General features: G+C 40.9%; 1 protein-coding gene across 1 annotated transcript; it reads right to left on the bottom strand.

Annotated features, from left to right (window-relative positions):
- Positions 1 to 223: 223 nt before the first annotated feature.
- On the bottom strand, positions 224 to 6,327 carry LOC109034860 (UDP-glucosyltransferase 2). Its single transcript, XM_019048233.2, has 6 exons — positions 5,757 to 6,327; positions 5,190 to 5,386; positions 3,447 to 3,921; positions 2,313 to 2,544; positions 1,269 to 1,491; positions 224 to 506 (listed from the first exon to the last, which is right to left on the bottom strand). The coding sequence occupies exons 1-6, from the start codon at positions 5,931 to 5,933 to the stop codon at positions 224 to 226; spliced, it is 1,587 nt and encodes a 528-aa protein (XP_018903778.2). The 5' UTR covers positions 5,934 to 6,327.
- Positions 6,328 to 17,813: the final 11,486 nt, after the last annotated feature.

Consider the following 17,813-nt stretch of genomic DNA (forward strand, 5'->3'; position numbering starts at 1 on the left):
CAAGTAAGAGATATCTCTATCAATAATAGGTTTCCGCATGATCTATTGGTTTAGCAAAGCCTAATTGTGCTTTTCCTCGTCTTTTTCTTTCGTTTCATTTTAGCTCCCTCGCTGCGATAGAGAATGGCGCAACCACTTCTCGTGCACCACCTTCAATCCGGCCTTGCCGCCATGTGCAAATATCATTTTCTGTATGATAAATAAAAACACGGTATGAATCAGATCAAGCTTTCTTTACTTTGTTGTTAAAATATCGAAAGTAGACTCGCAATAAAAACTTAAAAAATAAATAGAGAAACATCATGACACAGGAACTAAAAACTAGAAGTGAAGTAATGATATCCAGGCAGAGAAATTCGAAGAGTGTTGCGTCGGCGGTGACTGGCCGTAGATGTGCGGCTCCGCCGTGTCTGGCCACATGCTCAACCCAAAACGTGGCTTTATCCAGGGCCACAGAGCTGAAATCGTGCGATATTGCAGATAGTTTTTTCGCGTTCTTGGAGTACCTGAAATGGAACGGAGTTAAATGAATCACAATCAAAACAATTGAGGACCGTGTATTTTTAGAGATTTTTGGGCTCATATGATAGATTTTATGGTCCGGATGACTATTTCCACAATGATTTTGGTCGAAGTTTAGAAATGAGAGTCTAACTTCCATTTAAAAAGTAGATACCCAGAGTCAAACTTGTCAAACTGTACCCAGAAGATAAATCCGCGACCAAAAAGGGATAGAACTGGGCTTTGATCTCTCTAGTAGAAGGTCTTAAAAATTTAATATTGAATATATAGTCTTGGCATGAATACTGTAAACTAGAGGAGAACCTGTGGTGCTGGAAGTTTCATTCCCGTAAATGAGTAGTATTCTTACTTTTTTAAAGCAAGTATGGGCAAGGACATTTCCCCCAAAAACCTCACAGAGATTGCTGAGAAGATGACCCAAATATCGCAGAAATGGCCTCCGAGACAATCCACACGATCCAACTGAATAAGTACTTCATATGAGGGGCTTGGAGGACAAGGCGCATAAGTGCAGTGTTTGCGATTTTGAGGAATAAAATACGTGTTCAAAGTTTCGAAATTACATGGATCCTTATGCCGGGAGGAAAGTTTAAACTGACGTTTTAATGCTTAAAAATTGGAATTTGGGAGGAAAATTTTCACGAAATATGCATTAAGACTAGTTTTATTTGAAATCATTGATACCTCAATTTTTCCCAAAACTGCACTTATGCGCCTTGTCTTCCAAGCCCCTCATTTATCCTTACCTCGCTCCGTGCAGTACCTCCTCGATGGCCTCTTTGATTTTCTCAGATGAATACAGATCGTTCAAGTGAAGCCGCACTCCAATCCCCGCATCCACCATTTTCGACACGAGACAGTGCTGATCTCCGTATCGCGGTATGCCCACCGTTGGAACTCCATAGTGCATTGCCTCCTGGAGGCTCTGGAAACCACCATGCGTTATGAAGAGTTTTACTTTCGGGTGCACTGTGAACATTTTACGAGTAAAAGGAAATCATCTCATGAAAATTCGACATTTTCCTTTAAAGCCTACCTTCGGTTTGTCCACCTTTCGAGACATATTTATTTATTTTATTTATTTATTTATTTATTTATTTATTTTTATTTATTTTTTATTATTATTTGTTTGTTTGTTTATTTTTTTGTACATGGAGCCTCTTCTTTGAAAAACTAATATGCACCTCAGTATAAATACATTTCAGGTAGTTTTACACAGAACAATTTACACTATCTACAGTACATGTCTATACATCACTACAAATTTCTACAAATGTGAACCAAATTTACCAAAATTTGAATTGCCAATTTTTACCAAAATGTGAACAGAATTCGTGAACCTATAAAAATTACCCATTCGTTGTTCATGATACATGGACTGCAATTTGCAATTTGGAACTATAAATTCTGGCTCATCTAAAAAAAAAACTTATATGCGTATGGAAACTAATGGCACATACGTAGTTTTTAAACCGGGCCAGAATTTATAGTTCCAAATTGCAAATGCAGTCCATGTATAGTTATAAATTATACGTAAAATGAAATGTTTTTCCTTAAAATCTTACTGTAAAAACTCCTTCGTAGCATAAATAGGGTTTTCCTCATATGTTTTTTCAGGTTTTTTATGAGTTCACAGAAAGTTCACAGGAATTTTCCAAGATTCATCAAATGGTAAAACCTAAAGAAAAGCGAGTTTAAATTGCGTATTTTGAGCTCCTAAGCGCTCATCATCGTGAAAGTCGTGCGTAGTCATCAAGGAAGCTTTGTCAATAGAAAAAATAATTACCCACCCAAAATACCGTGTTGTGGCAACCAGCTTTCCATCAGAATATTTTGGGGTATGTCTGGGGCCGCAGCCTCGAATTTCGCTTTCCAAACGACTCGATATCGAGGTGATAGCTCCCTGAAAACTTTGAGAAAATTACGAAGCACCTCAGCAGGCATTGATTCAACTCTTATATTGCTTCCAAAGCTGAAATAGATTACCCCCTCCTCTGCGCCATCCAGCCAACTTTGCAGAGTCTGGAATGAAAAGAAAAACGGTTATTCATAATCAAAAATGAAACGTTAATCAGGGCAACTGCTTACATGACAATTGTGCCTATAGCATTTTACACTATGGAAGTAGAGGATTTTGCATGGTAGGTACAGTGGCGAGGCGTGAACGATCGATTATCGATATTTCCCCATTTGAGCTGTGGTAAAGAATCGATTATTAGGGTGTTCGCTGCGAACACCCTAATAATCGCTTCTTTTCCATAGGTTTAAATGGTAGATCAATCGATAAATCGCAATGCACGCTACGCCACTGATAGAAAAAAAATGGAAATCAACTTCTCATGAGTCCAAATATTCTTTTGGAATTTTTACCAGCTTGTTGTTCCTGATCTCCTGGTTTTGTCCTATTTTCATTATTGGCCAATGGCCATTTCGGGAGTTGTTTTTCCCATCTGCAGGTCCTCTTTTTCTTTGCAATCACTCCTTGTTAGATTTCTTTGTGTTTGAGCTTCATTCCTAGTCTTTTAAGCCACGAAGAGCTTTGTCGAGTGAATAAATACGATAAAAAGTAGATAGAAAAAACAACTCCCGAAATGGTCATCGTCAAATAATGGAAAATCGGACTAAGCTAGGAGATCAGGAATAACAACCAGTTACAATGTCCGTGATAAGAAAGAAAAAATCAACAAAATATTATAATGCATGAGTGTCGAATTCAACTTTCAACTTTTAAACCTGTAGTTTGCGGCACGCTTACTTTTATGCAAGATTTCAAAGTAACTACTTTTCCAGTCCGAATATTATGAAGTTTGTGATATCATAATTTAATCAGATTTTTGCAAGAATATTGGATCAAAATATGTAACTCCTATGAAAATGTGGCTCAACACGAACATTATCGTCACAGAATGAAATAAATGCATTACTTGAGGTAGCGGCTGAGGAGTTTTCAAGTGCAGGGGTCCAGTTTCTATGATATTCGAACTCAGAGATCTTGGATAAAAATTCAGTGAATTTGACGTCACTAACGCAAGACTAATATTTTCATAGCACCCATCGACAAGACTTTCTTTTCCAAAACCGTACTTTCTCTTGAAATGCTGCTTGGCAGCGCCATTCATAATGCGATATTTATGATAAATCATCCATATATCTCGAGACCAGTTATTAAGTTTTTGCCAAAAAGACATTTTGTTGGTGTAATCGCTGAGGAGAGAAGGCGCAAAGGACGTGTGAACCATGTTTCCTATATATCTTTCAGCAAGAACGTCCACTGGAAATGATGAAATGGACACAATGGGTACAGCGCCAGTTAGTTTTCGTGCCATCCCGCATGTGTGCGGTATAAGTAGAGCCTCCACGATGACCACGTCGAAGACAATTTTCTCCGATTCCACGCGCCTGAAATGAAATTGCAGAACATATAGGATTGTATTCATAACAAGGCGGAACGATGATTTCGACTACATTTTGCAATTGAATCAGTGAGAACGAAAACACACCAAATCGAAAAAGTGAAACTAATCAAGGCACACACAAAACTGTACAGTAAGTGAAGAAGCTAGTCCAAGAAAAATAATTTTGGTGCCGAAAAACACGGGCTTAAGGACACCTTAAAGGTCCAAGTTGGAACAGATGCGCTAACGTCAACATTCTTTATGAAAATTGATAGTCTTGAATTTATTAAAATTGAGCATTTTCGAGTTACAGAGTTGGTGTGACCGAGGTTTTCGTTCTCACTGGTTCAATTAGGAGCTATAATTTCAGGCTCAGTTTGGCAACAACGTGTGTACCATTATAGTTCCCCATGCACAAACGTGCTTTTGCGGAAGAGCCAGAAATTGTAGTTCTCAATTACAAAATGTAGTCCAATTGGACGTATTTAAATCAATAGTAAATATTTTCATCGTTACCAGGCCCTGGGACCTATAAGATCAAATTTTTGACAAGACCTATGTTATACGATATGCATGGAGATGGATCAAACGATTCATTTAGATTTTAGGGAAAATGTCTGTCTTTAAGCGTGTATTTACTAATGCTAGGACTACGAATATTTTGAGCTCCACGCGAGGTTATATTCGACCGTCTCTTCTCCTCTAAGCGCAAAACACCTAATTCGCGGACGAATATTGCTTACACAACAGCCGGCACTTTGTGGCCTTTTAAGGGCCGCTTCCTGCTTTATGTCTCAAACATTTAAATAAAGGGGGCTCAATTTAGAGGTGAGCAGAGAGCGTGTAGAGGATTCAGAAAATGAAAATGTCACGTTGAAGAAATAAACAAAGGGGGCGCCCAGTGAAAGGACGTTGAAAGGTGGTTTTAAATAAAATTCCGGAGTGCTAAATCCCCCAAGGGCTGTGAGAGGACAGGGAACTGTGGCGGTAAGGCGTCGCAGATCGCCAGAGAGCGCTGTCAAAGCGGATGAAATGGGCTCATCTGGAGACAATTACCATCCGATGTGTGGAATAATTAATTATATAATGCAACTAAATTTATCTGAAAAAGGGATGAACCATAGGGGAAAATGAAAATTCTGGGAATCTTGGATCTTATGTTATACACAAAGCTCAAAACTTGTAAAATTTGCCCACTCAGAATTGTTTAAGCATAAAACTTGGTATGAACTGTTTCCAAGTGAAAATAGTAAATTATTTTGCCTTACGCACCGCTCGAACTGCAAGAATGTCTCACTACCAAATTGACTTTCCGCTGCCTTCGCAATTGCTGCCCAACCTATTTTTAGCATTTCGTAATTAGACATTTCTCCTTTCAGCGACAATACGGAGTTTTTCAACTCATCCGCAAGAATCTTGTACGAGAACGAAACATCAATGAATGTGTAGTTATCATGCTGCTCCAGTTCCTTTAAAATAAAATAAAAATAAAATAAATAATATTATATCTGTACACGAAGGTTGTCTCAAAGAAATTTCCTTCCGTTACTATTGAAAGTATTACTGTTGAAAAATATGCGTACGAGTACTATGGGATATCGTATACTTAAGTCGCACTGCCGCATGCCTTGTCACAAACATGCCTAATAATTCCCTGATAAAAAACGAACTTTCAATGCGAGAAGCTGTGACTTGTCGCTGGAAATCCAGAACATGTAACATGCACTATGTACATGCGTACTTTTTCCAGAGTGCGCCACTACAACGTGCGGTAACGTAACGACTCGAAAAATATGGAAATATTTTAAGAAGAACCAAAAGCTTCAGTTTTTGAGTTACCTGCACTTTATTCGGGCTGACCACGAAAACTTCATGACCACTTTTAACTAACTTCTCTGTCAAGGCCATAATTGGACGTTGATGGCTGAAGGAAGGCGTTGGAAATAGGACCAAAATTTTAAATGAGAAAGTAGTTGAGCAAATCATTAAACACAGCAAGAGGAGTTTGAGCATCATGGCTGTTCGAAAGATTCAAAATCGTAGACTGAAAAAGTGAATTATTATTTAGAAAGCTTGTAATCATTTCAAACTACAACTATTTGAATTCTTCCATTTGCGAAATAAAATTGTTTATTCTGTGTATAACGTTAATTTTGTTTTAACGAGAAGAAGAGGAAACACGCGGCCCGTCACATCGCAAACTGCACTTTAATTACTAAAAAGATTTTACTCATTGAAAATTCAGATTGAAATATTTTTATCTATATTCTCACCTTGAGAAATGAGATTGTCTTACGTTATCTATGTCTTCAAGCTAAGCCGCGATGTAGAAAAAATATCAAAAGCTGCGAGATTAAATTTAAACGTGTTCGTTTCTTTCATGAGTTTTTGAGAGGCAAATTAAAAAATCAGATATCGACGGTGAAACTACCAAACCACGTATCTCGGTTTGCGACGTCGCAAACTTCCTGTCATACTTTATTTTTTAAATGAAAAACTACTTAACGTCCAGTCTTGAAAATTTCTGTGATTTTTCCTCTTTGTGCGGAGAATATTCGGTGAAAATTTCAAGGAATGATATTGATTTGGTCTACTTCAAAAAAATAAAATGTGAGCGTAGATTTTTAAACACCGCAAATGAGATACGTGGTTTGGTAGTTTCACCGTCGATATGTTTACAGCAACTGCTACCATCAAGGTACATTAGAACTTCAGCTGGCGAAAACTTTAAGTCGGCCTCGACCACTCGTGGCATCGGATCAAAAAAGGAAAAAATAAAAAAGAAGAAAAGGGGGAAAGAAAAAGAGAGAAATAAAAAGGCTCCTAATTACTGAAACGATTTTAGGATAGAACTGTATAAACAAAGTTTACCAAGACAAATTTTACTGAACATTACAGAAATAAATAGTCCATATACTAATTAAAATCACGCTAATAGAGGTCTATTTGGTCAATTTTTTCCTTCTTCTTCTAATGACTAGGGCAGTAGAGAAGGAAGAAGAAAATTGACTAATTAGACATCTATTTGCAAGATTTTATTTTAGTATATGGACTCTACGAGTTTAGTATATGGTACTACTAGAAGTCTAATTAGTCAATTTTCAACTTACAAGTAATGAACAAATTGCAGGCTAAAACTGCCTAAAATCAATCTGAGAGGGCTAATTTTTTATAAAATTCCCTGGGGGAGGCCCCCCGACCATCTTGATCGGGGGGGGGGGGGGAAGGACCCCCAAACACCATCAGCAAATGCCCCCTCCCCTCCTCCTCCGACTCACTCTGGATCCGCTACTCTTTATGGAGAATGCAGTTTGATACCTCTCATAGTAATTTTGATGATACCTCCCAGATTCCACCATCCACGCGCTATACGCTCTACCAATCTGCCGTACTAAGGAAAAACGCCGTATGGACCTTCAGGGGTCGCCATACTTCCTTTAATAATCTACGAATTTATTAGGAAAATTCTGAATATTTTTCCCCCAGTTTCTCAGACGGCCTTGTTCACGATTTAATCCAAAATATCCGAGAATTTAAAGGAAAACTACGCATAATTTTCTTCAAAAATGCATGTTTTATTCGGGGAATTTTGTCAACTCTCGAGTGTTCATACGGCGTTCTTCCTTAGCACGGCAGCAATGCACACCGGCACTCCACGAGCCTCCAGCATCTGGGATTTTCGGTGCCGCGGACAAAGAGCATCCCGACGAGGCTGTGGAAAATAATAGGCAGGAAATCATTCCTAATTCCTAGCGCAGCACCGTTTCGGAAGCGTGTCCGCCCGCCGCCGGCGTCACCACCGCGGCGGCGCGGAGCGGCAACCCGCCGACACAATTCCCGATTTTGACACGATTCCGGCACGCAAATGGCGTGGCCGACCCGGGGAAAAATGATGGTAGTTTTGTTTGATTTGGTTCGATTATTCGCCAAGTTTTGTGCCCGGCTCGAAAGAATGCTGCCGCCGCCGCATCCTCCCCGCTAATAAGTCATAAATGCAATTATGAGTTTTGCATCCCAGGTTCTACGCTCCACAGAGTTGCCATTGTTTTCGGCTCGTTTCCAGGTCAGTGTTACTAGGGGGGTTCCCTCGGGCCGCGCAGCGGCCCAAGACCCCATGGGGGCCACACCGTGGTGTTAAAATACTCGGGTTAGGTGCGATAATTTGAAAAAAGCGGGGTGATCTGTTAATCTTAATCTGCCGGGAAATCACGGACAAAAGTCCCACAGATACCAAGAATCATGGCCGGATTCACCAACTTGCCGCCCATGGGCCGCCTGTATTTTGCCGCCCCCTTCTCATTCGTTTTGAAACATCAATAAAAACCATCAAGTGAACGTGCCAGCGGGGGAGGGATGAATAAGACGCGTTTACTCCTGTTGAACAAATTTTTTGGGAAAGCCCTGTCAATACCACTGGCAAAATTTCACGGAACTTTGCGCGAAAGTTAAGTTCCGTAAACCTATCTCTGTGTGGACATGACCTTCCATTCATAAGAAATGAACGAAAAAATTATGAAAGAACAAACGTAAATGTGGATCATTGATTTTAACTTCCGCCGCCGCGCAGACCGCACCGTGTTTGGCGCAATGCGTGAAGTATTCATGCATGCTTGTAGGCGCTATCCGTTTCACGCTGACCGCAATGACCGCACTGTGTTTGATGCAATGCGTGAAGTATTCGTGCAGTCTTGTAGGCGCTAATATGTGTTACATGCCGATTGCCGAGCCGAGGGCTTCTCCTTTTCATCTCAAGTCCTCGTTACCATTTCTCTCTACGTCGCGCCGCTCCAGGCCAAATCGCGTGTTTGCTCTCTCTCTTAACTCGACTTATTGAAGGTGCTGTCTCTTGTATCACTAAGACACGACAAAATTAGAAATTACTATACTCTCAGGAAATGAGAGATTTTGTCGCCTTTTCTCGTTTGTAATTTTGTTTTTATAAATCTGATTTTTATTACACCTACACTTTAAAAAATTTCAAATTTTTGCCGCCATGGGCCGCGGCCCATGTGTTCCGCGACCCCTTAATCCGGCTCTGCCAAGAATACTTTAAAGTTATCAAAAAATTGATAAAATTAATTAATTTACCGTGGTGGCCGGTCATTTTTTCTGCATTTTGTTTCAAAATCAGTCAAAAAGTTTGTTTCTCATATACTTAACAGAAATTATTTACGTTTCAGCCCACCCCTACCCCTCAATAAATTTTCAACTGTAAAGCCACTCCCTGTCCCCGACCCGTTAGTGTTGCAAAACTCATAATTGCATCACAGCGAAGGCAGATTAGACATCTTGAATGGTAGGGACAGAAGGGGGTCTTGTGGACTGCTACACGGTGGATCGAGACAGTTCGGACATGAAATTTTTGACTGAAACCGCAAATTTTGATGTTTATTTCGTTACATTTTAAATTTCAAGGGGTGCTCAAGGAAGAGCATTTTACGAGGAAACCAATGGAACCACTTATTGAACCTCAAAATTCTGTATAAACGGAGTCATAAGCGTTTAAATTTTCCAAATTTTGTCCGACCTCTCTTATTGACTCGATCCACTGTGTGCCACCAGAAAAATTTTGAAATTTTGTAGTATCTGATGTATAGTTTGGCTCAATTTCATCATGAATACATTCCAAATATAAGAGTCCCTCTTGCCTCTTTCCTCCGTTATTTTCTTCTTTTTTTCTTCCCATTTTCTTCCTCCTTCTTTTCGGGCGAACGGTAGGGGCGCACGCCCCCTACGCCTCCCCCCCTGGATCCGCCTATGCATCACTGTGACGATCACTGCGATCTTGTGACTCACAAAACATGCCCTACTGGAGGAATCGCCACGGCTAAACCCTCCAATTATCCGTAATATCCGGGTGACAAATTAAGTGGGCGTCTCGACAGTGTTTTGAATATGGCCGAGAGCCGGGTTAAAGAGGCGTTATTATTGTCGTAGCCGTCTTTCCGTCGGTCCACGCGACACTCGACGCTATTTAACGGATCGTAGCCGATTCAAGTTGTCCGAGGTCTGAAAGACTTCAAGTCGGATGACCTGGCGCTGTTATTATTTTTAAGAGTGTTTTGCACCGGTAGCGGCTCCCGGAGCGGAGCGGGCCAACGGTCCACTCATCGGTTAATGAGAGATGCGTTGCTGAACTCAACAATTGCGTCTTGCGAATATAATTTCCCGATGTCAGAACGGTCCCTGCTCACTTCCGTTAAGATTTTCCGTTGACGGTCACTTCAGTGTCGCGTGGGATTCAGAACGCTGTTCTGTTACTTTGCCTTGGTTTTATATAGTTTTCCGATCAAGCTCCTCGGCCTAAGTTTATGTCGAAGGCAATTAGTCAAATCAGGCATTTTATCAAATGCCGGGGCCGATAGTCAAATTTTGACAATTTACAGAATTCTGTAAATTAATTGTGAGAAGTTCACGGGTTTTCAATATTTTGGGAAGCATAACTCTTCAAATCCGCGAACTCTCCTCGTTTCTTCCTTTTTACATGCCTTTAGTACACAGTGGGTAACATCACTTAGCATTTTGAGCATTTGTAATGGACATTCGTTTTTTAATTCCTCTTCATCTTCTTCGTCCACTGGTCTCTGGTCACTCATTCACGGAAAAGCGAAGCAAAGAGTCGCGGATAACAAGGACAAGACAGTGGCGTGGCGTGTTTTGCGATATATCGCTAGATCTACCATTTGAAATACCATCTGCCAAATGGATCGATAGACAGGGTGTTCGCAGCGAACGCCTTGATAATCGATTCTCTACCATATCTTCAAATGGGGAAATATCAATAATCGATCATTCACGCCTCGCCACTGGGATAAGATGATCCCTCTAGGAGCCATTAAGTAAATAAATCCACAGATAATGGAGATCCGTCGTAACTTGATTATTTTCCTCAAATAATTGGACTACAATTTGCAATTAAGATCTACTAGTTTTAGCTCATAAAGAAAATCACCCACCTGTAGGAGGAATCAAATGGTACATATGTTGTTCCGAAAATGTGACAAAAATAGTAGTTCCTCATTTCAAAATATAGTCCAAGTGTAAGATAAGTACCTCCTGATATATAAATTCATACGTTTTAGTTAGAAAGTTATCCGCAATTTTTTTTTCTCTGGTGTCATTTCAAGACCAAGCAAGATATCTCTTTTTTCGCTGCCCTCAAATATACTTTCGCACTCATCGTGCTCGTGCCGGCATAGGTACTTCCAGCGCCTCACTACACTCGCAGATCGTCGCATTGGGACCCTCCGCTGGGCGCCAATATTTACGATGCCATGTAAAAACCTCGTATGAGCCCTCAGACGTTGCCAAAATTCCTTCAATAAAAAACGAACTTTTAGGCAAAAACCTGTGAATATTTTCTTCCAACTTCTCTGAGACTTTTACTTCTCATTTAATCTAAAGTACCTACAAATACGAAGGAGCCATGTTCATAAATTCCCTCAAGAATAAATACCTTATCGAGGGACATTTAGCAACATCGGAACGTTCATACGTCGTTTTTCCTTAGGAGAGCGGAATTGTCACCAGGCCGGGATGGTCGATATTGTTCCGGGGCCGCAGTGGACACTGGACAGCGATTGGACGCGCCGACCGTCGGTAACGGGACCACAGACCGGGGGTACCGGGTTCGAGTCCGTTCAATTCGGGCCCGCGAACGAATTCGATTTCGCGGTCGCCGCGCCGTCCCAATAAGCAAAAACAACGTAACTCCGCTTAAAACTCGACGAAGATCCGCTTTTTTTACTTAAAGGTCCTCCGCATTCGCTATTTCGTCGCATAATTCCATCACCTCCCCCCTCCCTTCCCGCGTCATTCCACCGCTGCGTGCACGCATAGGGGAATCGAGGCTCAGAGTTGCGTTCGGTTGGAAATTTCAGATTTTTGTGATGGGTCGTTTTTGTTTTTGCGCGGAGGGATGGCAACGCTGGAGATGCAGGTGTGAAGGACTATGAGTCGTCTGTCGGGAAAACGATGAGTGTTCAGGAAAATTCTGAGAGAGCCTTGTTTTGATTTGCTGACGATTGCGTGCGAAATTGCGTGGAATTTTTAATACACTATCAAGGTTTCTATTTTCAGTTCGGCGAAAGTTCGAACGAAGGGTGTACGGCCAAATAAGCAGCGTTTTTTAGAACGTACAGGACAAAAACCAAACTACAAGAGTGTGCTCTGGTTGAAATAAGACTTGTTTCCTCTATAAAGTTTTTCCCGAAATTGCTTTTAATCGAGGGTCCAACTTTCTATAAAAAACCCACTTAGAATATCATATTTTCTTTCTCGATATTTTTGACGATTATGAACCCAGTAGTATATGGGAAATGGCTGTCCCCCATTAATTTCAGGGCAAAATCTATCAAAATTATGAAAGCCCAAACAAAGAGAGATGTTAGGTGTCTTCGCTCCTTGAAGGGAAAAATCTCGATTTATCTCATTTTAATCCCCTTGAAATTCCCTCTAACACGAGTTTCGATGTTTTTGAGTCTACCTTTACATATACGAATTCAGCGATAATTCATGGGAAATAGCCACCTCTCATGGTTTTTCGTCCATAACTTTCGCCAAATTTCAAAGAAAACGATGCTTTCTCTGGGAATCTGGGGAGGAGCTCAGAGTGCGCAATGAAGATACTTTTGGAGGAAATTTTATAGGTGCAAGAAGTCATATTTCCACCAATATACAACACTCTTCTACAGTGTGGCGGTTAAACCTCGAGGCACCCTGTAGTCGTAATGTTTTAATGCTCTCGCCTCATTTTCCGAAGGTGTTCCCGTTTTCCCATCGGGACTCTGGAACATGACGCCATCACATCGACACAGCGCGATCACGTGAAAATTCCTTTCCGCCGACTCATCTCTCAGATGTGCCTGTTGCGCACTGTAGAGTTACTGCCAACTATGTAGATTTATCCGGATAAAATCGCACGAAAATTTCGTTGATAAGTACGTCATAATGGTCTGGACTCCACTTTTTAGCGCACAATATGCGTATCCCGAATGGCGGATTTTCAAATGTATCGCCAATGCGGGCATTTCCTCGCTATAGTGTCTGGCAAAGAGGTTTGCGCAGAGAGACACGGATGGAACTTGATCGAAATAAACAAACCATTCCGCAAGCTGTTTCTTACATGTGCGATTTAAATTGTTTTCAACCGTTTGTTTTCTCTTATTTCTTTTTTTTGCAAAAACAAAAATTTATAACGATCGGAGTTATACGAAAGAAAGATTTGCAATGGTTTGCGAGATTGTTTGTTTATTCATCAAGCTTTGTTCTACTACATCTCTCTCCGAGAGCACTGAATAGGCAACTGTAGGGGTAGAGGGTCAGACATTGCGCATCTTAGCATCACGCGCCGTTACGCTGTTATGTGTGAATTAAGGCGCATCGCATGCGACTATTCGTGCTTGTTAGGTGACCAGGTTGCTGATGTGAAGGATTGAAGGCACTCTGGCTTTCCTCATGACTCCGGCTACGATTATGCGTGCGACACGCTATGAGTTTTGTGTTAAAGATGAAGGCGCATCGCATGCGACTATTCGTGCTTAACGGATGTCCAGGTTGCAGATGTGAAGGAGTGAAGGCGCTACGGCTTTCTCAACAACTCCAGTTGCGATTGCACGATGTACGTGCGACACCGCAAGTTACGGATGAAGGTGCATTGCATGCGACTACTTGTGCTCAACAGATGCCCGTGTTGCACATATGAAGGAGTGAAGGCACTTCAACTTTTCTAACTTCACCGCCTACAATGATCTAGAAATACGCTACCTGATCGAAATTTTACGTTGAATACGATTGACGCCTTAAAATTTTCCAATTTTAGATTAAAAGTTAGGAAATAACAGGTTTTGTATACGTTAACGTTTAATATGCAGTGTGACTCACATCGACCTTGCGTTTTGTCATGACCGGAAAATTCGAATTCACACATACCTAGAAATAGTTAATTTTAGTAATTTTCTTGTAATTAATTTGCGAATCGTGTTTTACGTGAAATTTTAGTTACGAATCAATTGTCAAAATGCTTAGCTATGCATTTTGTCTAGTAGTCCATTGTACATTTTAGATATTACAGATATTCTCAAGCTCAGTTCCCTCGGTAGTTTCTCCCTGAACATGAAATTCACCATACTTTTTAGACATCTGCAAATTCTTCATTGTGCGTTAAAGACAGTATTTTTGAAATTTCTGATGTACTCAACGTGATTTTTGCGCAATGTTACTCCTAAAGTGTCCACTCAGATGGCTGTCTGTCTCTCTTGTGTGTAAGAGATCCGTTGCGTCGACGACACGGTGTCACATCTTGACCGTCAGATGCGATTGTAACAGCTAACGGTTGACGATGACTCGGCATTAGGCGTTAGGCATTACATTGCGACACAAGTTCAAACGGACCAATTCAGAAGGCAAACCAAGATGAGCCCATCTTTATAAAAATTGAGGTGAACGAGGCGCATAAGTGCAGTTTTTTTTTTTTTTTTTTTTTTTTTTTTTTTTTTTTTTTTTTATGAGATACTAATGATCACAACTTAAACTGGTCTCAAAATATTTTGGAGAATTTGCACACGAACATTTTACTGCTTTATCTGACAGTGTCTAATGCACTGAGTTCGCAGTATTTTGCATAATTTTATTCTGACATGGGAAATTGGAAAAAAAAATACATTTAAAAATGAGAAAATGTGCAGCCTTATGACGTCATCTGGCGGCATTTTCCATTTAAACGCATGTATTTAAGCAGATTAGGTTATTTTGTCATATTTTCTCCAATAATAAAATTGTTCAATTTAGAAAACAAAGATATCCTCGTACTCAGTGTTCCGAACAGTACCATTTTAAAGACGAAATTCACAAAATTTGAGACACCTGCAAATTCTCTATCAGTGGAAAAGTCACTGCTGAAATCCAATTTATAAGCATGAAAAGTTGGGTTTGAACTTTCTTTCCGCCATAAGGCTCCATGTAATTTTGAAACTTTAAACACGTATTTAAAACAGCAAAAACTGTACTTATCTCTGCACTATACCGCCGTTTGTGAGGCATGTATTTGACTTGGTTTTTGCATGAATTTACTTATTTTTGTGGAGGGACGCTCATTATGTTGAGGGGCTTGGAGGACACAGCGCAAAAGTGCAGTTTTCGAAAAAAATCGACGTATTCGTAATCTTAACTTTATCTAAGTTTGAAATAAATTCTGTGAAAAATTCATTGGTAGAATTCAATTTTTAAGCTTCAAAATGTGATTTTGAACTTTCTCTCCGCCAAAAGGCTCACTGGAAAAAAAAAAAACATATTGAATCTAGAGTCCAGACTCTTGAAAACATTGACAAGAAAAAGGACTCTTGATTCAACCAGATTTAAGCTTAAATCAAAAGGAAATCCGCTCAAATTAAGAGTCTTAGTTCTTATAATTTAAGCTTAAATCTGATCGAATCAAGAGTATTTTTTCTTGTCAATGTTTTTAAGAGTCTGGACTCTAGATCCAATGTGTTTTTTTTTTCCAGTGCTCCATGTAATTTTTAAACTTTAAACACGTGTTTAAAACAGCAAAAACTGCACTTATGCGCCTAGTCCTCCAAGCCACCCAATTCAGTTTCTTGAGAGGATTCTCCATCAGCCGAAGAATGTATCAATCCTGCTCCATCGAGTGAAATTTGGTCATCCTCATTGTTACGCACGACGCAGCTCCGACTGACGTCACCAGGAGTTCCGTCCGTTTCCGTTTTCCTTTTTCCGTTTCGGCCGGAAAAGAGCGCGGATCCAGTCTGAAAATCGAGTGGGTCAGTCGGAGCTGGAACCGCCAGCGCGCGGTCCGATGGATGTGTCGATCGATTAAAAATCCTCCGCATCATTTTTTAATGAACGAATTCCGTTAATTAGGAGTCGGTCTGTCGGTCGCTCCGGGCCGTTATGTGTGCGCCGCCGTCCCATCCCAAAACCGCTTATTTTACATCCACCCGACGTGTAACATCGGTGGTTCTTCGCTAAAATCTGGCAACGCTGCCCGCAACGTTGCCAAACATCCCCGTTGTATCTTCCGACCGGAGGGAATATCGACACTTTAGTGCACTATATGGCGAGTGTGGTTTACCGCATAATTAGTTCCATTGCCATCCGAAGTAGGTCCATTGGTCCACTCGTGGTGACACACTGCCGTGATCATCCCCCCTCTGAAGGGAGGGGGACCCCTTCACCCCCTGGTCCATCTCGCTTAGCTGCTAATCACCTGTTCACTGTTTTTCGCGTTACCGCAGATGGTTGGTTACTCGCTGTTTACATTGCGCTACCAGCGCTTCCGTGCGCCGTTGACAGTTAGGAATTGAGGTGTTCGCTGCGAGGAGGTGTTAATTGGACTGCATTTTGCAATAAAGAGCTGCTATACCTGGTCTATTTATAAAATCACCCATCTCCGTGAGGAAACTATTGCACATATGTCGTTCCTAAAATGAGTCGAATATAGTAGTTCCTCATCGCAAAATCTAGACCAATTACCGCATTCTTGCAAAAATGAAATATGTGCATTTGCACCTATATCATTTTCACATGAACTCAAATGCACTTCTTCAAATGAACTCTCTCTCCATTTTCCATTTGTCTCCTTCGTCTTTCCACTTGTCTATCAATCTAATAATCAGCCCGTAGATGGGTGCTTTCTTAGATCTCTTATTGTAGTTAGACGGTTTTCAAATATAGTCGTTCCTCCGACGCACAGCGGATCGAGTCAATCGGAGAGGTCGGACATACAATTTTTGACTAAAACAGCAAATTTGGATGTTTATTTCGTCACATTTCATATTTTAAATGGAGCTGCTAGAGGAAAATTTCACGGGGAAACCAGTTGAACCACTTTTAGAACAGCAAAGTTTTGTATTAACGGAGTTATGAGCGTTTAAAGTTTCCGAATTTTGTCCGACCTCTCTGATTGACTCGATCCACTGTGTGACGTATGGGCGTATCTCAATTTCCACTTGAGCCCTGTCGTCCATAAGACGCCATGATTTTCGGGGCTCATTTAGAAATGGATATACGCCCTTACGTCAGAGGAACAACGATATAAATGTGTTCATTTTGTCTTTAGTTGCCAGGCGGTCGATTTTCACGAACGGCAGAACGAAAGTCGGAAATACTGCTAATCGTCGCGCGTATCACTCGAACGCCATACGGCGCCGCTTTTCATAATAATTCGTGTACCTCACTCTCCTACGAACAAATTCGCATAAAAATAACATATCCGACATGTATTTTACACTGCACTTACGTCGTTTCATACTTATAAGCTCCATATGCGTGCGTGATACACCGATACCGTGATGATCCCCTCTCATCGCCGGGCCGGGGAGCGCCGACCTTATGATCGCCACGTTCCACCGTTGCCGATCCGCGTGATAATTTTCGCTTTATCGTGGAGATATTAAGTTTTATCGGTGAGATTTGGCAAGTCTGGATGGTCCGGTCAAGACGATCATCACGACGAGCAATCCCATCCTGCAACTGGTAGCGGTGAAACAGTTTCCACTGTTTCACTCCCACGCTTTTTGTTGCCGCTTTGCTCTGCAATAAAATTGTTCCGTTCCTTTTTCGTCGGGACGGTTTCACAAAGAATGAGTGATATAAAATCGATCGAAGTGAATAATTTCAATATTTGAATGAGGGATTTTTGAAGTTGGTTTCTTATTTTGAGAAGACGGAAGCTTGATCTTGTATGGACGTATTTCTGCCGAACGGAACTATGTGCATTATGACGTAAGCCCTGTTATGCATATATTCTTATGGGTCTCAGGGCTCATGTCTTAGTGTCACACAAGCACAAGCAAAGAAACAACGTAAACCCCACCCCCGCACAAACTAAATTCTAGCCAAATAGATGACCAACGTGCGAAACCACGTATCTGTGTCTAC

Source organism: Bemisia tabaci, chromosome 6 (assembly GCF_918797505.1).
Source record: "Bemisia tabaci chromosome 6, PGI_BMITA_v3".
Lineage (NCBI taxonomy): Eukaryota > Metazoa > Arthropoda > Insecta > Hemiptera > Aleyrodidae > Bemisia > Bemisia tabaci.

Bases quoted from the DNA above. Each gene is read 5' to 3' on its own strand.
- LOC109034860 (XM_019048233.2), bottom strand. From the start codon at position 5,933: ATGATGCTCAAACTCCTCTTGCTGTGTTTAATGATTTGCTCAACTACT. The intron at 5,387-5,756 runs GTAACTCAAAAA...TTTATTTTAAAG, and splicing joins TCAGCCCGAATAAAGTGCAG to GAACTGGAGCAGCATGATAA. The intron at 507-1,268 runs GTAAGGATAAAT...GTTCCATTTCAG, and splicing joins GAGGTACTGCACGGAGCGAG to GTACTCCAAGAACGCGAAAA.